The sequence below is a fragment of the Pseudopipra pipra genome, chromosome 21 (genome assembly GCF_036250125.1).
Source record: "Pseudopipra pipra isolate bDixPip1 chromosome 21, bDixPip1.hap1, whole genome shotgun sequence".
In the NCBI taxonomy this organism is placed as follows: Eukaryota; Metazoa; Chordata; class Aves; order Passeriformes; family Pipridae; genus Pseudopipra; species Pseudopipra pipra.
In genome coordinates, this window is record NC_087569.1 from 8,998,303 (window position 1) to 9,020,723 (window position 22,421).

Here is a 22,421-nt window from a genome sequence, read left to right on the forward strand (position 1 = left end):
GTAGTTAAACCAGAATCTTGTGGAAAATCTGAAATGCTGAAGGAAGGAGCCCAGACTCATGTAAACAAACATGGGACACTTGTTGAGAAAACAACAGATTTTTTTCCTTTGTATTTTTTAAATATATGAACCTCTTGACAGGAATTAAGCAGAGACAATTACAATGACAGCTTTCCACTGAAAGCACGTTTAGCTTTGAGCTGCTTGTAATAATTGGGAAGACATGTTATTTCAGAATGTTGGCTAACCTGCTTCATGTTTTTAGTGCCAAAGAAGCTGGATTATAGTAAATTAGGGCTGTGAAATCCCGGTGAGAGAATCTGTTGGCCTGACAGCAGGTTGTTTGTTTTTCAGGTTTGTTCTGGAACAGTACAATGCACTCTCCTGGCTAACCTGTGATCCTGCAACCCAGGACAGACGGTCATGTCTCCCAATTCATTTTGTGGTGCTGAATCAGTTGTATAACTTTATCATGAATATGCTGTGATCTTCATCTGAATTTTGCAAGACAAAAATGAGGAAAAGGGATATTTCACTGCAGGACTAAGTTATAATTCTTCTCAGTGCGACTTGTTTGTGATGGGGTATGAATCTTGTTACTTCCAGCAAATATTGTTTTGACTTGTGAGAGGGGCAGCCACCGCCCTGCTGTCTGTGAGTCACTGACTATGGGGGACGCTTCAGAATGATGATCAGAAAGTGTATTATAACATTTTTAGTAGCAAAATTAACCATTTCTCCCCGGCCACAGTATTTGTGAAGAGTAATGAGCCATAGTACCCAGTCATGGTTAATGAATTTTAAAAGCATGGAGATGAGAAGAAATGTGAGGAACAATTAAGTTTCAACCTATGGCTTCAGAACATCAAGATGTTCTTTTATTGGATAATAGTACTTAGTATTCAAAAATGCCTGCATCTCTTATTTATTGTAAGTTTTTAAATGTATAAATTGTCTTATATTTCTTAACCTCTTTTATAAAAATTTTCCTAGAAGGTTTATACTGCCTTCTTGCTTTAAAGCAATTGGTCTAAAATATATGTAATCGTCTTAATTAAAAGTTGCAGTAGGTTGCTTTTAGAGTATTATTTTTTTGTAAGGGGTGGGTGGGGACAGTAAATTTGTATTGTCTTGATGTACAGTTTAATGGGGATAGAGGGGTTAATGTCCATACCATTGTGTGTGGGGGATTTACAGCTAAGCTGTAGTTGCAGAGTACATGTACAGTAATGAAGTTCACTGTGTTTATATAAATTGAAAAGGTACCGGGTCTTACAGCATTTTATATCACACCTTTCCAGAGTAACAATGGCAATATATAAGTGATATTGTAGGTGGTTTAACTTGTAGTGAGAATAAAACGAATAAACTCTTCAACTGAAGTTTGTGTTATGGTTCAGGGCTGTGGCTAGATTCTCAGATCCACTTCCAGGAACAAGAGTTTTAATATTCCAAGAATATCTGTTGTGCATTGTTGTTCCCTGGATGTTCTTGGCGCTGTGCTCGCTGCATTGGCTGCTTCCACATTTGCGATGAACTGCGAACCTGAGGCGGAACACACGGGAAGCTCCGCCCTGATCCAAAGTCTCCTGTAAAGGCTGAAATTTAGCCCAGCTCTAGCCATTGCACAAATGCAAAAATAGTCAATCTTGACTTTAAGATTGGTGTGTGTTTAACTAAAATGTGGTGTATATAGATTCTCAGTGAATTCTGGTATTCAGATTTTATTCCGCTAGTAAAACAAACAGCACGAAACCCTGAACATTTCCTTTCCCATGTCCTTTTGGCACTGTGGGGAAGGTCCCAAGTATCAGTGTCTGGCCTTCCCCAGATCCCATTTTCAGGCTCTGGCCGGGGCGTGTGCCAAGGAGGCTTTGCCCTCTCCGAGGAAGGGACTGACAAACCACCAGGCTTTCCTAAACGTCTCCCTCCAGCTACAGCCACCATTTTTTCTCAGTAGTTTCCTTCCTTTTTCCTAGCACATGCCAAATGTCTGATGCTGCTCTAAAATAGCCCCTACGGGTGCTGAAGAGCAGCTGCAGATGCTTTTTCTGGGTTCCTTATCTGACTGCCAGATGAAAAACTGAACTCCTGCAGCGCTCACGGGAGCCTGTCACGATAACCCGTGTCCTGGGTCTTAATGCTGTCTGTCTCTGGTTTAAACCTGTAAAGGAGCAAGTTTTAAGATCCATTTGTGCACCTGCTGTTAATCCTCCACAAGGAAGAATTTTGCTTGCATTTACCAAACTTCCTGTGCTCATGAAAACCCTCGTTTCGTAAATGCCAAATCCCTGCCTGGGCTGCTACCAACAGTCTCCCTGAATCGTGTACATACAATACGAGCGACTCTTTGGGTTTTGTATAAAGAAGTTGTACAATTGGTGACGAAAATTTTCGGTCGTTTCTTCAGGACAACACGAGTGCAATCAGAAGTTTAGCCTATTTTGATAAATAGAGTTCCAAACTGGGTCTGTCCATGACTTTATCTCGGTGACGCGCCGCAGATTAAACGGCACATTATTGTCTTACAGAAGGTTTTCTCTCATTTGGCTGAGATTTTTTGAAGTGGAAAAGTGCTCCTAAAACTGGAATTTTCCAAGTGTATGTCCTTTTTTTTTTTTTTTTCTTTCGAGCTTTGTTGCTAAGTGGTCGTTTTTAACCCTGGCTCAGTTAACCAAGCTCCAGGGGCTGGGTTTTGGTGTGGCTTTGTTTGTGTTAAAGCTGACTTGTGTTCCTAAAGGTAAGTGAATCAGCTTCCTGAACGTTGGTGTAACTGTATTCTGTTACCTGGACCAGCCTTCCCTGTGAAACTCTCCTACTGTGAAAGCTGCCAGTTTCCCACTCCCCACCACAAATGCAATTCAAGTAAATGATAATATTATAACCACTATGAAAGATTAGAAGGGCCATTTCTGGAGTGATAGTCCCAGCCGGCACTGTACATATCAAACCTGCCAGCACCGTGGAGCCAACTACTATACTGGGCATATTTTGTTGTTAGCTACTTTCATTTAACTATTTTAAGTGCACATAATAGCTGGTGTATAAATAAAATTGTCACAATCCAGTAACTCGGGTTGTTTAGCAAGTACAAGCTTAAACAGTTGAAAATTTCAGCTACAGCTTTTCAAAGTGGTCTTGCATGAAAATGTTCCTGGCAGTGCTTTTAAGTAGCTGTGGAGGTTTATCTCCTCCAGTGAAAAAAGAAGCTGAGGTCCTTCCATTCCAACTAAAAAGATGTATTTTTACCCAGATATGACTGCATTTAAGCCTTTTAGTCACCTTTGACTCACTACTATTTGAATCAGGTTTCTGAAGACCCTGTTGCTCGACCAGCAAGGCCACCAGCTGTACTTGTAACAACCCTTTTAAAGTAGCTGTAACATTTAGATCTTTCTAACATTCTCTGAAATAATTAAACATGAATGGATTTATAATTAAATCCTCAGCTATGTTCTTACCTAGCTGTCAGTTATTGTATTTCTATATTTACCTCTGATGGTAATTTTAACTTCGTGTGTTGCTATGAAGACTTGCCGATGTCTTTAATCAAGCACTATTTGTTAATACTGTAATATCAAAATATTACGTCGCATTATTTTAAAGCTTTCAAAAATAAGAGTAAAACCTTTTAAAAAAAAAAGCTATTGCACCATATAATTTGCTGCACAACAGTATGGCACCGCATATCAGCCTGTTTGGGTAGTAATGCTGCATAAACCTTGTTTTGAGCTGGGTTTCTTTGGAGAATTCATTCGTTAAGGTGACACTGTACAGCGTTACTGTCTCACAACCTCCAGCTGGGAAGGTGGTTTTCTTTTATTATGGTTTTTGTTGGTTTGTTTGTTGGTTTGTGTTTGGTTTTTTTTTAAGTAAAGGACCCAGGACTATGCTTCGTACTTAAAGGGGTTTTTTTATTATTATTTGTGGGTGTACTTTTTATTTTCAGTGGAGTAAAGCTTAATTTACAGTAAAACTGGATTTGGGACCTACCACAATCCTCAGGGTCACTTTTTCAGGACGTTACTCATCGAGCTTTAGGTTTTTCCGAGTCAGCTGGACGTGAGGACCTCGCCGAGCGCCGGGTTGGGAGGACGCAGCCTGTGGCCTCATGACTGGACATGTCGCCCCTCCGGCACGGCTGGACACACCGGGGAGCTGCTCCAACGCCCCATGGCACGGCTGGACACACCAGGGAGCCGCTCTGGCACGGCTGGATGCACTGGGGAGCCCTTCCAACACCGCTCTGGCACGGCTGGACACACCGAGGAGCTGCCCTGACACCCCTCCAGCACAGCTGGACAGGTCCAGGAGCTGCTCCAACACGGCTGGACAGGTCCAGGAGCTGCTCCAACACAGCTGGACAGGTCCAGGAGCTGCTCCAACACAGCTGGACAGGTCCAGGAGCTGCTCCAACACAGCTGGACAGGTCCAGGAGCTGCTCCAGTGCCTCTGGCACAGCTGGATATGCCAGGAGCTGCCCTGGCACGGCTGGACATGCCAGGGAGCCTCGCACAGCCCTGTGCCCTGGGCCGAGCCGCTGCTCATCGTGACAAACACAGAAATAAAAAGCGATTTAAAGGAACAAACACTATTGCTGCCGAATGCCACAAACACTGAGTTGTACAAAATTGTGATCGAGGAAATGAAACGTTAAAAAAAAAAAAGTTTATACTTTTTAAAAAAAACACAAAAAAAACCAAAAAACAAAAAATAATTTCAAATGGAATAAATTATTCATGAAGCCTTGATTGTGGTGTGGGTTTATTGCGGGGGCAGCGCACCCTCAGCCTTGCTCCTCCTCTTCAGCCTTCCTGTCCCTCAGCCTTTACCTCCCTCAGCCTTTACCTCCCTCAGCTCTTCCTGCCCCTGAGCCTTCTCCCCCCTCAGCCCTCCCGGCCTTCCTCCCTCAGCCTTTCCTGCCCCTCATCCTTCACTCCCCTCAGCCCTCCTTCTCTCTCAGCCCTTCCCTCCTGCAGCCCTTCCCACCCCTCAGCCTTCCTCTCCTCAGCCCTCCCGCCTCTCAGCCCTTCCTGCCCCTCATCCTTCACCCTCCTCAGCCCCCCTCCTCCCTCAGCCCTTCCCTCCCCTCAGCCCTCCCGCCGTGGCGTCACTTCCCTCTTCCCCCGGTAGTGCGGGCGGTGGCGGCGGGCGGGCGCGGGAGTCGTGAGGGAGCTGTGGCCGCCGCCATGTCCGACTGCTCGGCGCTGCAGTTCGTGAGCCCCTACGCCTTCGAGGCCATGCAGAAGGTGGACGTGGTTCGCTTGGCCGCGCTGAGCGACCCCGAGCTGCGGCTGCTGCTGCCCTGCCTGGTGCGGATGGCGCTGTGCGCGCCCGCCGACCAGAGCCAGAGCTGGGCGCAGGACAAGAAGCTGATCCTGCGGCTGCTCTCGGGGGTCGAGGCGGTGAACTCCATCGTGGCGCTGCTGTCCGTGGACTTCCACGCGCTGGAGCAGGACGCCAGCAAGGAGCAGCAGCTCCGGTAACGCGGAGATCTGGAGGCAGCGCTGTGCGGCTTTTCCAGCCCTCACAGTTGTTGCTGCCCTTCGTGTCCCTTGATGGTCTCTTAGGAAAGCCCCGGGGGTTGACAGGGAGCGGGGTTTAGTTGTCTGTCCTGGGACCTTCTCTGCCGGCTCCAGCCCTCACGGTGGGTGAGGGTCTGGGATGCGCTGGGAGCTGCCCCGGCTGGGGAGGATCTGGGAAGGCTGTGAGGGGTTGAACAGACAGGTCATGTGGATGCACTTCCCTGACTGTTTGAGCTGCCGGGGAACAGCAGCACTTCAAATTTTGATAAGCTACCCATTTAGGTTTCATGTACTGCACTTATAACACTCCTTCTTGGTCTTTGTCGTGATAGAAGAGATCCCTTCAGAATTATGTCCTTCCTTTAAGTGGGGACATTTCTACGTTTGCAGAAACGTTTCATAGTTGTTAATTGTGTGTCAGGCACAAGCTGGGAGGTGGCAGTGGAGAAAGCATCCTGGTGTCCCAGCTGCAGCACGGGCTGACGCTGGAATTCGAGCACAGCGATTCCCCTCGGCGGCTCCGGCTGGTGCTGAGCGAGCTCCTGGCCATTATGAATAAGGTAAACTTGTCCACATCTGGATGTCTGTAGAGTTTAAGATGGTGAAAATGCGCTCTGGATGGGTTGGTGAGATGTTTGGTTGTTTCTGGTGCTGGTGTGAGCACTCTTCAGTCCTTACCTGCTTCATCAAGACTCAAGGCCTCAGTCTTATTAAACAGTGGCTTGTGATTAAATTCCTTGTGAACCCACTTTTCTAGAGGAAGTCTTTCTTCCTCAGAACAAGCCAAGCCTTTGCTAATGTGATACAGACTCTGTAATGTGCTGTACTCAAATATAATGTGATTTGGTGATGTATCAGTGCAGAAATCGTATTTGAAAATGAAATTATGACTTGTCTCCATCCAGTTCTTTGCCTCCATTGCAGTGTGGTATTAGGCACCATATTTCACTTGTCCACCCCAGCATTTTATTTTCCTTGTGTAAACTTAGGAAGTTTTTAGAATTGTCAGTGAGCTATTTCTCCTTCTTCTGTGAAGAAGCAGTGATACCATCCATACTGAAGTATTTCCAGTAGTAAATATTTCTTACTGTAGACACTTCTCCTGCTTGTTCTGTGTTGATAGCTGTACATTTTTGACAGTTTTTAATCTATTAAATCCGCTGGATTTAAAGCAGATTTAGACAAATCACTTCATAGAACCCATTCAGTGATGATAAATATATTGTCTTGCAGGTTTCAGAATCAAATGGTGAGTTTTTTCTCAAATCTTCCGAGCTCTTCGAGAGTCCCGTTTACCTGGAGGAGGCAGCAGACGTTCTCTGCATTTTGCAAGCAGGTTGATATTCTGTATTTACTGTGTTTTTTGACCTCTTACAAGTGTAACAAAATAACTTTTGGAGCCATTGTGAGGATTTCAGGTTAATCTGAGCTGTGCAGCTCTTTGAAAGAGTGGCAGATCACAGGTTGATTATCCACTCCTTATTTCGGGTGGGTTATTTAAATGTGCATTGAAAACAAGGTTTCACTTGTCTTACAGCGAAACATTGTGCCTTCTAACACCCTCTTTTCCTGCAGAGCTGCCCTCCCTGTTGCCCATTGTGGATGTGGCTGAAGCTCTGCTGCACGTTAAAAACGGGGCCTGGTTCCTGTGCCTTCTGGTGGCCAATGTCCCTGACAGCTTCAACGAGGGTGAGTCACAGCTTCTTCTTGTCCAGCTCCTGCTACAGGTCTGAAATGATTTCTAGCAGTACAGTTAATTCTCTAAACCACATGTTGTCCATGTTTGAACTGGAGAGCGTTTGGCTTGTGAAGTATAATTTGAATGCATTTACACCCAGAGGTGCTGATGGGTTGCCCTGCCATTATGTTGATTCCCATTTTTTGCAGCCTGCTTGTCACAGCTTTTCACCTGTAGGTTAGTTAAAAAGGCTGGGACTACAAAGCTGCTCTAGCCTTGCTGACAGTTCTTGTCCCTTGCACTGAGACATTTTATGAGGTGAAATTTGTATTGATGGTGCATGTTTGGCATCCCTTACCTGGCACTAAGATTTCAGACTCCAGGACTGCCAGGTGCCCAGGTTACATTAGGTAAGGTGTGAGTAGTAACTGGGTGATGCATAAATCTCTAATGACCCTGTAATTTATCTGGGGAGAACGACCTTGTTCTGCTTCTAGAATGCAGCTCATGAGTTCTTGCCCAAACCAGGTTTGTGTGGCCCAGCTAATAAATCATGGTGAGCTGAACAGAACAGCTTGGCTTGGTGTGTTTGTGTTTATCACAGGATGGTTTGGGTTGGAAGGGAACTGAAAGACGTTTAGTTCCAACACTGACACCTTCCACTATCCCAGGTTGTTCCAAGCCCCGTCCAACCTGGCCTTGGACACTTCCAGGTCTGGGGCAGCCACGGCTTCTCTGGGCAACCTGTGCCAGTGTGTGGCTTTCTGTTGGAAAGGGCAGGTTTCCTGACAGCTCCTGTTGGATATTAAGTCTGCAGAGGTTTGATTAAGAACGGGGAGCGGCAGGATGAGGAGAGTGTTGGAGGCCGGCGGAGAACAGAAGCCCTTCGCCATCTGTGCAAGATGAACCCTTCCCAAGCTCTGAGGGTCCGGGGCATGGTGGTGAGTCTGGCATGAGAACCATAACTATGACCCCTGAATTAAAAATAAGAGCTTTATAACCAACAAAGATCATTTTATCTAGGTGGAAGAGTGCCACCTGCCAGGTCTTGGCGTGGCTTTGACCTTGGATCACACCAAAACCGAATCTTCCGATGACGGAGTGAGTGACCTGGTGTGCTTTGTCAGTGGGCTGCTGCTTGGAACAAATGCAAAGGTTCGGACTTGGTTTGGGACTTTTATCCGAAATGGCCAACAGGTATGAAAATCTTTGGATATTCTGCTTTAACAGATACATTAAGGTAGCTTGCTGAAACCCTTCTGGCTGTGGGCACCCAGATTTGTCTGAATGCACATAAATCCTGTTTAAGGAGGAACCTTAACAGGGCAACCTCCTCTTATGGGACCATCAGGTCTATAAATGGTGTCCCTGAAGGCAGCAGCTGTTTGGTTGTTCCTCTTAGAGGTTTTTAGGCCTGGAAACTGGGGAACTGTGTGTTTGTAATGTTTGCCTGATAACCATGTTCATCCTCAGTGTTCACAGCAGGAAGGTGCACCTTGACTTGCTTAGCTGACTTAGTCAAAGCTTGTGTTTTGGTGTAGGAAGCTGTTGTGGTATGATCACGTGTTGCCTGTCACCCTGGTACTGAAAACTGTAAAAAAAATAATTAAAAGAGAGCAACCTTGACTTCATCACTACGGGAGCTCTTTGTAATACATCAACGGGATGAGTTTGGTGTTGTTTGGGATGGATTTCACGCGCTCGTTCTCACCTTTTGACCTCTCACACAGAGAAAGAGAGACAATATCAGTTCTGTGCTGTGGCAGATGAGGAGGCAGCTGCTCCTGGAGCTCATGGGGATCCTGCCCACGGTCCGCAGCACCCACATCGTGGAGGAGGCCGACGCCGACACGGAGCCCAACGTGTCCGTGTACTCGGGGCTGAAGGAGGAGCACGTGGTGAAGGCCAGCGCCTTGTTACGCCTCTACTGCGCCCTCATGGGCATTGCTGGGCTCAAGTAATGACCCTTCTCTTGCTCTGGGGTTTGCTCAGCTCTGTCTGTCACGTCTGTTCCTATCTCTGCAGAGGTTCAGGGCTGTGGGCACTTCTCTCCTGAGCTGTGTCTCAATGCCATTGACACGGCAGCACTCACCAATCTCAGTGCCAGGGGAGGCTCTTTATTGCTGCCAATTCACTTCTGCAGACTACTTAAAATAAGTCTAAGCCCACATGGTTGGAGCAGTGTGGAGAAGAGAAAGTAGCTGATTGTTCTGTCATTGTACGAATTTTGAATTTCTATTCCTTTTACTTTTTCAGAGCGTGCTAATGTAGCATCTTTACACATTGCTAGTTTTAATTTAAGTATTTTGTACTGCTAGGCAAGATGATGTCCTGGGGGAGTTTTCCCACTGTTGTTGTGTCTTAACAGAGATTTTTATGTCTTAAAGTCCAGCAAGAATTACCAGCTAATGTCGATACTCATTGATAGCAACTTGATGAACAGATTCAATAACAGGGAAAATTCAGTCTTTAACCACTGTGATGAGACTGGAAATACCTTGGCTGTTGAATTGAATCACAAATTGAATTTGTTTTGTTTTCTGTCCTGTCCAGGCCAACTGATGAAGAAGCTGAGCAGCTCCTGCAGCTCATGACCAGCCGCCCTCCTGCAACTCCTGCTGGTGTCCGCTTTGTGTCCCTGTCCTTCTGCATGCTCCTGGCCTTCTCCACCCTGGTCAGGTACCTCCCAGTAAAGCAGGAGCTTTGTAAGGGTTTTACTGGTTTAGCACCATTCAGCTGCACAGTTTTTCTCCTCTAATTTTATATAATTTTTTATATAGTTTTTATATAAGTCTGTGTATTTTGATGGAAGGGATTTGTCTCACTCTGTAGTGAGTAAAGGGATATTTCACTCTGTTCTCCCTCTTGTTTATAGCAAATCTTTTGAGTGAAGGGCATTAGCTTAGTTTAAGATTTAGTTTTTGAAGACTGAGGCAGGCCTGACTAGTTCACTTTTCCATGGAGCAAGTTGATGGCTAAATTCTTTAAAGACCTTGTTCAAAAGAGAAGCAGTGCAGATATTTAAGGGGTGTAGCTCTCTGCTCGCTGCATTCCAGACAGGAAGTTCTCTGGCACTTGGACTGACCTTTGTGGCAAAAAGTCTCCTGGAAGGCTCCTCAAATACTGGCTTTTCTGGTAGTAATTGTGATTCAAATGCAGGCTGGATTTTTTTTTTTTTTTGAAAATGACCTTTTATGGATTTCCTTTGTGCAGCACCCCAGAACAGGAGCAACTCATGGTGATGTGGCTTAGCTGGATGATAAAGGAAGAAGCCTACTTTGAGAGGTGAGTTTTGTTTTAATGGTTGCAGTCATCTCACATTTACTTGTGTCCTGTTGGAAACTAACTCTTCCCCTTTGTTATCCTCAGCATTTCTGGTGTGTCTGCTTCCTTTGGAGAGATGCTTCTCCTGGTGGCCATGTATTTCCACAGTAACCAGCTCAGTGCCATCATTGACTTGGTCTGCTCCACCTTGGGAATGAAGGTTAAAATCAACTTTTTACCCTGTTTTTATGCTTTTGTTTTTCCTTTAGTTTTGATAGAAAGAACTTTAGGTTGGCTGTTATACTGAAAGCAAAGATAACCTGAAAAAAATAGGTAATTATCCAGTAATTCCTCTGGAAGAATGTTAAGTTACTCCTGCATCTGGATACAGAGGAATGCTGTGATAAAAGTGTCTCCAAAAAGTGCTGACTTGTTCAAGTCATTATTTGCAAGGAGTGAACTCTTTAGAAGATGAAGTAGTTTCCAAACTAAGCTGCAAACTTTTAATTTTAAATGAAGAAATATATATATATAATAATGTCAGGAAATTACCAACAATTTACTCTCGTGAAAAATGTCTCATCAAAGGTAAAAGCTGGGTAGGGAGTTTTTAGGATAGGAGAGACATGGAGTGATGAACTTGTGACATTTTAAAATATTTTTCTTTGACACTTGAAGTATAGATGTGAATGTTTTCCTGGTATCCCAGTTTTAAAAGGCTAAAAGTCACCAGTTTATAAAATAAATTTGCAGTCCTTGCTTATGAGAAAGCTAAAACTTGCACTTCTGAGTAGTTTGTTCCTTATTTCAGATTGTTATCAAGCCCAGCTCGCTCAGCAGAATGAAGACAATCTTCACACAGGAGATTTTCACTGAACAGGTATTTTCAGCCTAAGGGGTTTTTTCCCCCTCCACCTTCCCTTTTTTCCTTTCCATTCAACTTCCAAACCACCAAAACTAAGGAAATGCCAGGACAGGCTGTAGCTGTGTGACTCTGTCCCCTGGTGCCCTGGGGGGAGGTGGATCTTTGGGGTGTTCCTGTGTTAACTGTCCCTTCCCTGCAGGTTGTCACAGCCCACGCAGTGCGAGTGCCCGTCACGGGCAGCCTCAGTGCCAACATCACTGGCTTCTTGCCCATCCACTGCATTTACCAGCTGCTCAAGAGTCGTTCCTTCACCAAGCACAAAGTGTCCATTAAGGTAGGACCTTCCTTTTGTTTCAGTTCAGAAGTCTGAGTGTTAACTAGGTTTTTTGGTTCAATCACAGGAGCAGAATTCTTGATTGATCTTATACCCCACTACCATGGAATTTAAGCACCCTATTGTGTTAGGGTGCTCAGCTGTAGCTCTGTAATCCAGAGACCACAACTGAGTGAAGTGAAAAATAATAAATTCATTGTCTCTCTCCCCCATCTGTGGTTAATAAAATTTTAGAATGATTTTCCAGCCAGGACAAGCTTTATTTGTGAGTCTGTCCAGAGCAGGTCCAGGATACACAGCTTATGACCAACTCAGAACTGATAGTACATTTTCAAAGTCAAAGCCTCATTTAGTTATAGTTTTTGTGACTGGTTGGAGAGGGAGGTACTTGCAGGCAAACCAAACTGCCCTCCAGCTTGGAAGCCACTCATGCCTTGGGATGTTCTCTCCTAGGACTGGATCTATCGGCAGCTCTGCGAAACCACCACCCCTCTGCACCCTCAGCTGCTCCCTCTCATCGATGTCTACATCAACTCCATCCTGACTCCTGCATCCAAATCCAACCCAGAGGCCACCAACCAGCCTGTCACAGAGCAGGAGATACTGAATGTTTTCCAGGGCCTCTCTGGGGTAAATGATTTGTTTGGTTCTTTGTTGTGCTTCGGTGTGAACGTGTGGTTCAGGATTTCCTGTGCGATCGACGCATTCCCTAAGTCCCTTCACTTTTGTCTTTGCTGCCTGTGAACTGCCTCCTGCCACAGGGATAATCACGTGTTTTGAGGTGAATCTTGTTAGTGCCATGTTCATATCTGTGGGTGAATCCCTGTTTTGTCAAGGATCAGGAGTGCAGCATGACCGTTGTGTGTGGTTTTCTGCCCAGGGGGAAAATGCCCGTCTCACTCAGCGCTACAGCATCACCACCCAGCTGCTCGTCCTCTACTACGTCCTGTCCTATGAGGAAGCACTTCTGGCCAGCACAAAGATTCTGGGTATGTGTGAGAGCATCAGGGGGAGGCAAATTAGCTGGAAATCAGATGCTAAGGGAGGAAAAATTAACAGTGCTCTCAGATTCAAGCATAAAAAGTTTAGATTCTTGTGGTAAATACGTTGATTTAGAAATCCAGGAGATAAAGGTTCTGCTAAAACTCTGTGGTTGAGGAATTTGTTTTCCAGATGAAAACAAGGTCCAACCTGGCCAAATAGTTACTCGAAATAGTTGTGACCATCTAATGGAAACAGGAAAAAATTAAAAAAGACTTCTTAATTAATTGAGATCTTCATTTATTCATGTGTCATCAAACTTGCACACACATTTCTTTAGGTTTGCAGTTTTGTAGTTGATGATGCTGAATGATCCTTTTTTTTACCATTGAAACTGAAATTCTACCAGAATATTGTGTGGTTTATTGACAGAGTTAAACTCCAGTGAAAACAGAATATTTATATCTGGTGGGTGTATTTACAAGCCCTTTTTAGGGGGTAGAACTTCCAGTAGTCATCAGTTCATGCTATTTAAGAAAGCTTGAAATACTATAAAGTCAATTAGAGTTCTCCCTGCATTTATAACTTCCACCTCATGACAGGCTGTTGTGTGTCCTGACAGTTTGAATTCCAGGTACCAACTGACAACCATTTTTTTTTAAGAATAAAAAACCTTGAATAAAAAAAGAGCAGATTTGAGCTATGATCTCAAAATCAGCTGGGCTTGGTCAAAGACACTATAGAAATACTCAGAACAAATCTAAATATCAGGGAAATCTTCAGATGGAAATGTTCACAGAAACAGTTTCCTGAAGAGCTTATTTTAATACTTTGACAGGAACGAGGTGTTATTTGGGATTTTCTCTATTTTACCTGGATAATACAGAGATAAGTGCTTTACATTTTCACTTGTTTCCAGCTGTAACTGGTTTCTTGTCCTGTTCCCTCGCAGCTGCCATGCAGAAGAAACCCAAGTCTTACTCTTCAGCTTTAATGGATCAGATTCCAATCAAGTACCTCATCAGGCAGGCACAGGGGCTGCAGCAGGAGCTGGGAGGTAAATCTGGGTGTGAAGGTCTGATGTGCACGAAAAGGGAGGCAGAAAGTGTTTCCAGCTCAGTGGCTGTTGCTTCTTTCATAGTTTGCTTTCCTTTCCCTTTCCTTTAAAACTTGTCAGTAACTAGAGAGATTACAGAGCTGTTGGAAGACTTACAGTGAAAATGGGAGAAGGGATTCTTTTTAGAGTAGGTCTTACCTACCTAGGGCAGGTTTTAGAGTAGGAATTGCCCGAGAATGTTTAATTATTCCAGACTGAATTACTACGACGACTTTCCAAAAGGTAACTCTTCCTCTGCTGGCATTGGAATATCAGGCTGTGAATGTGCAAACTCCTTGAGCTTCTTGGCAGTGATTCTGTGGTTGAATGTGTTCAGGTGGAAGGTGCAGCTGCTCAGATCTAAGCTGTGAACTCTTTTGATGCCCCCCAAGGTTTGCACTCTGCTCTGCTGCGACTCCTCGCCACCAACTACCCCCACCTGTGCATCGTGGACGACTGGATCTGTGAGGAGCAGATCACAGGCACTGATGCCTTGCTGAGGAGGATGCTCCTCACCAACATGGCCAAGAACCATTCTCCCAAACAGCTCCAAGAAGGTAAATAACTTAATTTGAAGTTCATTCTCTCCAAATTCGTTGGAGCACGGTGGATTTGGAAGCGCGTTGGTCATACTGCGTTCCTAAAACCCAAACGTTCTGCTGGCCAGCAGAAAAAATGTCAGAAGTCCAGTTTTACCAGGATCCCGTTGTCTTTGCTTTCCAGCCTTTTCCATGCTGCCTGGAAATCACACCCAGCTGATGCAGATCTTGGAACACCTGACCCTTCTCTCAGCTGGGGAGCTGATCCCGTACGCGGAGGTGCTGACGTCGAACATGAATCTCCTGCTGGACGCTGGGGTCCCTCGGGGCATCCTGCAGGCTGTCAACAAACTCTGGATGGTCCTCAACACTGTGATGCCCAGAAGGTAGGAACAAAGTACTGCTTGGTTCCTTGTTGCAGATAGAATCATAGAATCATAGAATGGTTTAGAGTGGAAAGGACTTCAAAGATCATCCAGTTCCAACCCCTTTCTGTTTTAAAAATAATGACACAATGCCCTTACCTGGGAAATTGGAGGTTGTGACTGAGTGGAATGTGTTGGAGCTGCATTCCCTTTTGTTCTGTTGCAATTTAGAACCTTTGCATTTAAAAGGAAGGTGGTTCTTGTTCCCAGGCAGAAGGAAGTCACCAGTTGACTTAAAATACAGGAGTATGGTTTTACAGTGTGTATTGTTTATGATGAATTATTGATGAAACATCAACTTACTTTGGTAAAAACATGCCTTTCTTTGTGAAGTAGGTGCTGTATTGCAGTGAAAACAGTTTGGTTGCTGTAATTCCAGTAAATCAGCTGTATCTTGGTTATCTGCAAGGGCTGCAAATGAACTGTGGGCTGTTTGCTCCTTGATAGGCTTAGAAAAGCAGAGCTGAGATAAGTGAATATCCAGATTCCTTTTCTTATATGGACTATCTACTAAAAAACCCCATGCAAATATTCTCCTTTTAGGTTGTGGGTGATGACTGTTAATGCTCTGCAGCCCTCAGGAAAAATAGTCCGACAGCAGAAATACACCCAGAATGATCTGATGATTGACCCCCTGATCGTCCTGAGGTGTGACCAGAGAGTCCACAGGTGAGTGTCTCCCTCCCTGAGCTTCTCATGTTCTGTGGTGCCACACAGCCAATGCTGAACATAAAGGTGTCTCCCAGGAAACTTAGAAGAGCTCTCAATACTTCAGAACATCTCTTCAAACCAATCCCATGAGGTTCAGTGTGTCCTGCTGTCCACTGAGTGTCTTGTTGGACAGCCTCACACCCAGCTGGGGCTTGGGAACGTTGGGCTTTGGCCACAGGCCTCCATTTTGGCTCTGGGTGTGTGGGTCTGTGGCCCAGGGCCGCTGCAGCAGGTTTGAAATGGCGGCTGGGACATCCTCCCACCTCCCACTGTCCCTGCCACCCTCTGGGGCCCCTGGGTGGCCCATCTTTTTGGGTGCCATTTTCTGCCAGTGGGTGCCTGATGGATGTGACAAAAGCAGATTTGCTTCATTTCCCCAGGAATCCTTAGCAGTTCTTAGGAATTGGTTCCTGCAGATGTCAGGGGGGCCAGAGGAGGAGCTGTGGTGCTGCTTTATGGCTCTGATGCAGAAGGATAAACTGAGAACTGAGGTAGTAAAAATGATCATAACCAATAGCAATGCACCAGCTTTTAAGGAGAATGTGGAATAATGCAAACAATGAGTCACAATTCGTGAATTACAACTTTGCTTTTTCACAGTAATGAAGAAAATGGCATCTGTTGTTCTAAAAAGAATGGTTTTAAATGTCCTTTAGCCCCTGACTTTATTCCTTCTGTGTTCTAGTTCACGTTTCCTGTCAGTTGTGGTTTATTTCCCCCCTTTTTTATTATCCTTTTGGTCATAATAAATGGCTAATAGTCAGCTTGATTTGTTTTTCATACTCTTGTTTGTATGCATCTGTCCCCCCTTGCCCTTTAGCAACTGAGCTGTGCATCCAATTTTCATGTGAGTTGCTCCAACTCCTCTAGTTTTTGAGTTTCTGTTAATGACACCTGCCATCCCCCACCCATGGGTGAAATATTTAAATGTGTGTCCCTTCAGCCCTGGATGCAAATTGAAAATCCCACATTTCTCCAGCTGTTCGGGAGATTTATAATGCAGTGTGATCTCAAAACTCTCAGTGTTATGGAAGCAGTTCAGAGCTGCTCTGCCTTATTTCCCCCCATCATTCAGATAATTATTTTCCCTTATTTTATGTACATCTGACCCTTCTCGAGTTTTCTTTGTCCATCAGAAGTGAGGCCCTTTAGCAGTTCCTTGTGCTGGCAGAGGGTGTATTTACATGTCTGTGCATGAGGGAAGTGGGACTGAATGGAAGCTTCTGCTGGATCAGGAAAAGCAGCTTTACTGTGAACCAGACTCCCAGAGGAGCCTTGGGAGTGCTTTTAGTTTGTTCATGCTATCACTGTTTATTGTTCTGCCTGCTGAAATGTCTTTATTTTATCCTGTGTTCCCGTATCAGGAGCCCTCCCCTGATGGATATAATTTTGCACATGTTGAATGGGTATCTCCTTGCTTCCAAAGCTTACCTCAACTCTCACCTCAAAGAAACAGCAGAGCAGGACATCAGGCCATCCCAAAACAATCCAATGGGTCCAGAGGCCCCAGAAGTTACAAGAGAAGAATTAAAAAATGCTTTGCTAGCTGCTCAGGTAAGGGGGGAGAAATGGATATCAAGCCATGTGAGGAAAGACAGTGGTAAAACAGAAATAGGAAATTAAAAAGGGAGGCATTTGATTTCTTTTTTTTTACCAAATTCTGTTACCATGAAAAACTGCCTCTGTATTCAGGTTGTTAAACATTTTCTTTTTCCCATATCCTGCTCTGAAGCACTGTGTTGGTTTTACTGCTCAGACAGTGGTTTTTCTGTTGGAACAGAAGAATTCTGCTTCCCAGCCCTTTTGCCTTCTTGCTTGTGTTATCCAGAGGCTCTCTCTGTCCTTGGGTTTGGAGAAGTGAAACATGAATAAATGTGACAAACTTCTGCCTGATCATCTGCCCAGTGTTATTGCAGAGCAGCAGCAGCACTGTGGAGTGGGAGGCTGGAGAATGCTTCACTTCCTGAGCTTCACCTCAGGGAGATTGTTGAGGAATCCTGTTCCACAGGCAGCCTGTTTATCCCTCTGGAAGAATGTCACATGTATAGTTCCCTGTCACATATATGGCTCCCGTTATAATATGATTTTTGAGTTAATAGGAAGTTTTATATTTAAATGAGCAGTGTGGTCTCCCTTGAATTCTGTGAATTACATGGCTTATTTTGTCTGCTCTGGATGCTTTAAGGGCCCACTTGATATTTAATTTTTAAACAGCACAAGATTCCATTGAATTTACCCTTTCGATTAATGAATATGATTATCTGTTGGATTTGAGCTTTTTTTCTTGGGAGTCTTGATTGAGATAAAGGGTTGAGGTTTTTTCTAACGTTCTACAAGATTTATGATTCTCGAGCTGAGCGTTTTTATTCTGTATTTAAAAATTCTACAGCCAGAAATCCTGCTCACCTGACAACCTTCTGTTTCTTAAATTGTCATTACTCTGTGCTTGATTTTTCTTATTTCACTGGGGGGGGTTTCACGCTTGTTCTGTGGCTTATTTTCTCCCCAGGACAGCGCTGCTGTGCAGATCCTTCTGGAGATCTGCTTGCCCACCGAGGAGGAGAGGGGCCAGGGCAGCAGCTCGGATGATTTGCTGCTGGGTGCCCACAGTCCCATGGGTGCTGAGGCCGAGGAAGAGGAGGGGCTGCTGTGTAACCTGAGGGAGGTGCAGTGCCTCATCTGCTCCTTGCTGCACCAGATGTACATCGCTGACCCCAACCTCGTCAAACTCGTGCACTTCCAGGTCTGCCTCGCGCTGCTTCGGTTCTCTTGTTCTTCCTCAGGTCAGGGAAGAGCCAAGTGAAGTGGTCACAGGTGCTGGATGCTGTCCTTGTGTTCCTCAGGAATGATAACAACCCACTTCTCTGCTCCTGTCCCACCAAATTTCTAAATTTCTATTACTTATATTTCCTCCCTGTTTCAGTGTTTGGACTCTGTTGTAGGGAGAAGGGAGCACTTAAACTGCCTGTTCCTCATCAATAAACATGTACTTTGTACCTCTGCCCTTTTTTATAGTTTGTCCATCTAGGCCAAGGAAAACTGGCCTAATCATCTTCTAATTACTTGTTCCACATCTTTTTGTTCCACATCTTCTGTGGGTTATTTCTCTGACCATGTGTTTAAATCAGTGTTCCCATTATTCAAAACTAATTTGGCTTCCAATGTAAACATCTTATCTCTCCTTTTTGTTAGGGCACAGTTTATCTCTGTGGAGTGGAAGGAGGAAGGTTGTCCCTGCCAAAGCAGCTGTGCACCTTCAAAAAAAAAAGAAAGAAGAGGAGAAAGATTAGCAATTTTTAAAATATAAATGTGTTTTTAATGCATGTTAAATTGCTCCTTGCCAGATGGCACACTCTTTACAAGGAGTTAATTTGCCTTGACCTGGAACTGATTAAGTACTAAAAAAGTCATTATGGTGCAGTTGTGAAATGAGGAAATTGGGGCTGATGGTGAAGTTTGGAACATGGGAAAGACAAGGAAGGAAAGGGTCACTGCAGTCTGGTTGTGTTTGGGGAGTGGAGGGAGGGTTTCTGTGCAAATAATACACTGAGTGTTGAGGGCAAAGAACTGATCTGGTCCCTGGGTTTGTACCCAGCCTGTGACACACTGACACATCTCTTTCCTTAATCCCACAGGGCTATCCATGTGAACTGCTGGCACTGACAGTGGCAGGGATTCCATCCATGCACATCTGTCTGGATTTCATTCCAGAGCTCATTGCCCAGCCTGAACTTGAAAAACAGGTACTGTGCAGTCACCTGGCTTGGGAATCACTGTGGGTTGTTAATCCTGAGGAGAGAAAACAGTCACTAAAAACATCCTGTTCTAACTTGCCTGGGCTATCCAAGTAACATTTGTAGCACTTTCACCTTAAATTAAAGGCCTGGCATTGTAGGTAATTGGAATTTGTTGGGCTAAAAATTCCTCTGTTTCTGTATAGAATCATGGAATGGTTTGTGTTGGAAGGGACCTTAAATAAAATTTAATTCCAACCCCTCCTGCCATGGGCAGGGACACCTCCCACGAGGCCAGTTTGCCACATCAAGCCAACTTTATAGTTTATTTAATCCCTTCTCAGTACTAAGTTCCTGCTGATGGGAAGACACTCCACTAAGGTTAAAAGGAGAACACACCAGACCTAAACAGCTTTTTTGGGTTGGAAGTTGTTTGTTGCTTTGTTGCTCGCCATTGATGTTGGAACAATCTGTGTCTGTAGGGGAGAATCTGAAACACTAACACGTCACTTTGATTAATGTTATATATGTGTGGGTTATTTTTCTTAATATTAGCAGGGAAAAAAATCACCATAACTATTATTAAGACTTTTTCAGCTTTGATTTCTTGGTAAAACAGAGAATATTTACTAACTAGTAAGTTACGTGAAAGTGCAAGCAATCTGTAACTTTATTGCTTATTTCTCTTTTTGCCAGATATTTGCCATCCAGTTACTTTCCCACCTGTGTATCCAGTATGCACTGCCTAAATCCCTCAGTGTGGCTCGTTTAGCCATCAACGTGATGGGAACCCTGCTCACAGGTGAGTGCTCCAGCAGCCCCCAAATTCCTCCTTGTCCGAGTCAGGATGTTTTGTCTCAGCTGAATGCAGCTTTGTCTAAATGCCACTCTTGTGGCAATTAACATTGTAAATGTAACAACAGTTTTTGACAGGATTTTTATGACAATTTTGTTTTGCTTACCCGTGTCCTCCCCTGTGGCAGTTCTGACCCAGTCGAAGCGCTACGTGTTCTTTATGCCAACCCTGCCTTGTTTGGTGTCCTTCTGCCAAGCCTTTCCTCCCCTCTATGAGGATATTATGTCTCTGCTGATCCAAATAGGACAAGTTTGTGCCTCTGACGTTGCTACACAGACACGAGACTTCGACCCCATCATCACTCGTAAGTCAAGTGCCTTTATTTCACAAATAACATCGTGGTCCCAGGGGGAAACCTGTGGTAATGTTTGAAAAGTTTGAGTGTGCATGGGATTTACTGCTGTTCCCTTTTAAATACAGAAGGAGTAGGGACAGATGTCTTTACTGGATTGATGAGAGAATTTAGAGGTTACAGGAGCTGAAAGTACTCATTTGTTAAACTTTTCCTTCTCTTTTATTTCCCTGCCTGTATCATTACAAGATGGATCCCTGCATGCAAGTGTTGTGCAGAGAACTTGCCCTCGTGGGCTAAGGATTAATGACATGTGAAGTGGCCACTGGTTTTTGGAACACAAGGGCATCTCAGCCCCTCAGCTGAGGCACAGTGGCTCTGGAAATCTTACTCATCTGTTGGAAATGGAAAGTCAAAGGAGCTGCCTGAAGCCTTAGACATGGTGTGGTTGGATAAACCCACAGTGATTGTGTGAGCAGGGATTGGCTGTTTTACTTTCTCAGTTGATCTTGAGCAGGTTTTTGTCTTTTTTTTTTTTTCTGTCTAAAGACAATAGCTCTGCTCATGTAATAAAAGGTCCCCTACTGCTGTCTGTGCTGGGATATTCATCCTGAAAGAATTGAAAAGGAATAAAAAAAACCCCAAAGCAGTCAGACATAGGTAAATGACAAAGAAATACTGTATTATCTCTAGAAGTGACCTGTAGAGTGAAGCCTGGTGAATAAAATAGTGATGGCTCAGATTTGCAATCTCATCACACGTACCTGTGTTAGGGGTGTAAAATAACAACTTTCAATACTTACTTTATTTATTTAGATGTACTTTGCTGCTTCTACCTTATTTTCCAGGTCTCCAGCAACTAAAGGAGAAACCACATGATCTCTCAGGACTTTGTAAAGACTCCTCTACCAAAAGCTGGTCCAGGGACGTGGCAAGCCTGGACCCCGACGTTCGGCTGTGCCAGTGTGTGGAAAACACCATCATTGAGATCATTAACATGAGTGTCAGTGGGGTTTAGGAACAGCTCAAGTTAGTTTGGAGCTTGTCCCACTGTCCACAGTGCCTAAATTTGGAGAAAGCTGTGAAGGTGCACTGAGGAGCTGGAGCAGAAATCCACGGTTTTGATCCATTTGATTCAGTTACGGCTGAGGAGAAAATTCTTTCCAGAGGCTCATGTTGCTTCCAGTGAAAACTTCTGAGGGTGATGGGATCAGGAAATAATTCCCAGTGGAACTGAGAGTGATTTTCAGGTGATACAGCAACACAGCTGAAAGGCTTTTAGGACATTGAAAAGTGAGTATTTAATGTGGTGAGCAAACAGCAAAATGATAGGTAAGAAAACATGGAGATTCAAATGAGTTAAAAGAGCTGCTGTTCCAGAGCCTTGCAGAGCAAGATGGAATAAAGTACTTTGAGGAATACTTGAAAAAGTGGTGCCAATAACTTGCACCATCACACTGAATGCTTAGAAAATGTTTTAACTCTTTATTTGTGTGTCAAAGTATCGGTCAAAGTTTCAGTTTGTGAGATCAGGAGCTTCATTTAAAGATAACCAGCCTTCACTGAGAGTTTGAAACTGGTCTAAAAGTTGCTTTAAAAAAAGAAGGATTAATAGTAAAAATGAGTTGTATAAATGTGCTTTTTAAAGAATGGGTATTTTTCATGCAACTCAGATAATTTTGGGGTTTTTAACTTAAAAAGTGTTGGGAAAGACTTGAAGAAACAAGTGCAGAGCTTTCTTAAGTGGTCACCAGGATAAGACTTAAAAAAGAAATTGGTGTTGAGAATGAGTGTGCAAAGGAATAAAAGAAGGAATGGCCAAACTAGTTCCAGGCAGCTCAGAAAGCCAAATCCTTTGTGCTCCATCTTGGAGTTGGTTGTTCTTTTCCATACAAGGCCTGAGCCCATCGAGGGGATTTTTGACATCTTACTGTAAATTATGTAAATAATCTAAATGTATGTATTTTTTTCCCTCAGTTCCAAGTGTATTTTATATGATGTAGTGGTATTTAAATAAAAAGCATTGACTTTACAAAAACTATTAATTTTTTATTTCCATACATTATTTTATTTCCCTACTTCCAACTGTATTTCCAGGGTGTTTTCTGTGCACTGCCCTTA

The 22,421-nt window shown here is 44.1% G+C and overlaps 2 protein-coding genes across 4 annotated transcripts in view; both read left to right on the forward strand.

The window, feature by feature from the left end:
• MED13 (mediator complex subunit 13) overlaps positions 1-4,751 on the forward strand; it is a 53,430-nt gene extending 48,679 nt beyond the window's left edge. Inside the window, exons 30-31 of one of the 2 annotated variants that reach the window (XR_010435645.1) lie at positions 355-4,336; positions 4,430-4,751. Coding sequence is in view for 1 of the 2 variants with exons in the window: in XM_064678018.1 (XP_064534088.1) it covers positions 355-487 (133 nt within the window). In the remaining variant the exon portion in view is untranslated. Of the gene's footprint in view, positions 1-354 lie in introns of both variants that reach the window. The other variant, XM_064678018.1, reaches the window with a different exon arrangement.
• Positions 4,752-5,124: 373 nt separating this feature from the next.
• Positions 5,125-22,341, forward strand: INTS2 (integrator complex subunit 2). 2 transcript variants are annotated; one of them, XM_064678028.1, is made up of 24 exons: positions 5,125-5,482; positions 5,947-6,085; positions 6,759-6,861; positions 7,101-7,214; positions 8,014-8,144; positions 8,227-8,400; positions 8,970-9,160; positions 9,757-9,882; positions 10,417-10,488; positions 10,573-10,687; positions 11,279-11,347; positions 11,532-11,666; positions 12,120-12,296; positions 12,547-12,655; positions 13,600-13,704; positions 14,136-14,300; positions 14,467-14,668; positions 15,251-15,376; positions 16,783-16,972; positions 17,928-18,161; positions 19,054-19,161; positions 19,849-19,954; positions 20,136-20,312; positions 21,149-22,341. In XM_064678028.1, the coding sequence occupies exons 1-24, from the start codon at positions 5,190-5,192 to the stop codon at positions 21,316-21,318; spliced, it is 3,531 nt and encodes a 1,176-aa protein (XP_064534098.1). In that variant the 5' UTR covers positions 5,125-5,189; the 3' UTR covers positions 21,319-22,341. The 2 variants fall into 2 exon arrangements, with proteins under 2 accessions (XP_064534098.1, XP_064534097.1); XM_064678027.1 differs by having other exon boundaries at positions 5,126-5,482; positions 8,934-9,160.
• Positions 22,342-22,421: the final 80 nt, after the last annotated feature.

Coding starts and splice junctions, on each gene's coding strand:
- INTS2 (XM_064678027.1), top strand. CDS start 5,190: ATGTCCGACTGCTCGGCGCTGCAGTTCGTGAGCCCCTACGCCTTCGAG. Junction 8,401..8,933: donor TTATCCGAAATGGCCAACAG/GTATGAAAATCT, acceptor CCTCTCACACAG/AGAAAGAGAGACAATATCAG. Junction 10,688..11,278: donor GCTCCACCTTGGGAATGAAG/GTTAAAATCAAC, acceptor TCCTTATTTCAG/ATTGTTATCAAGCCCAGCTC.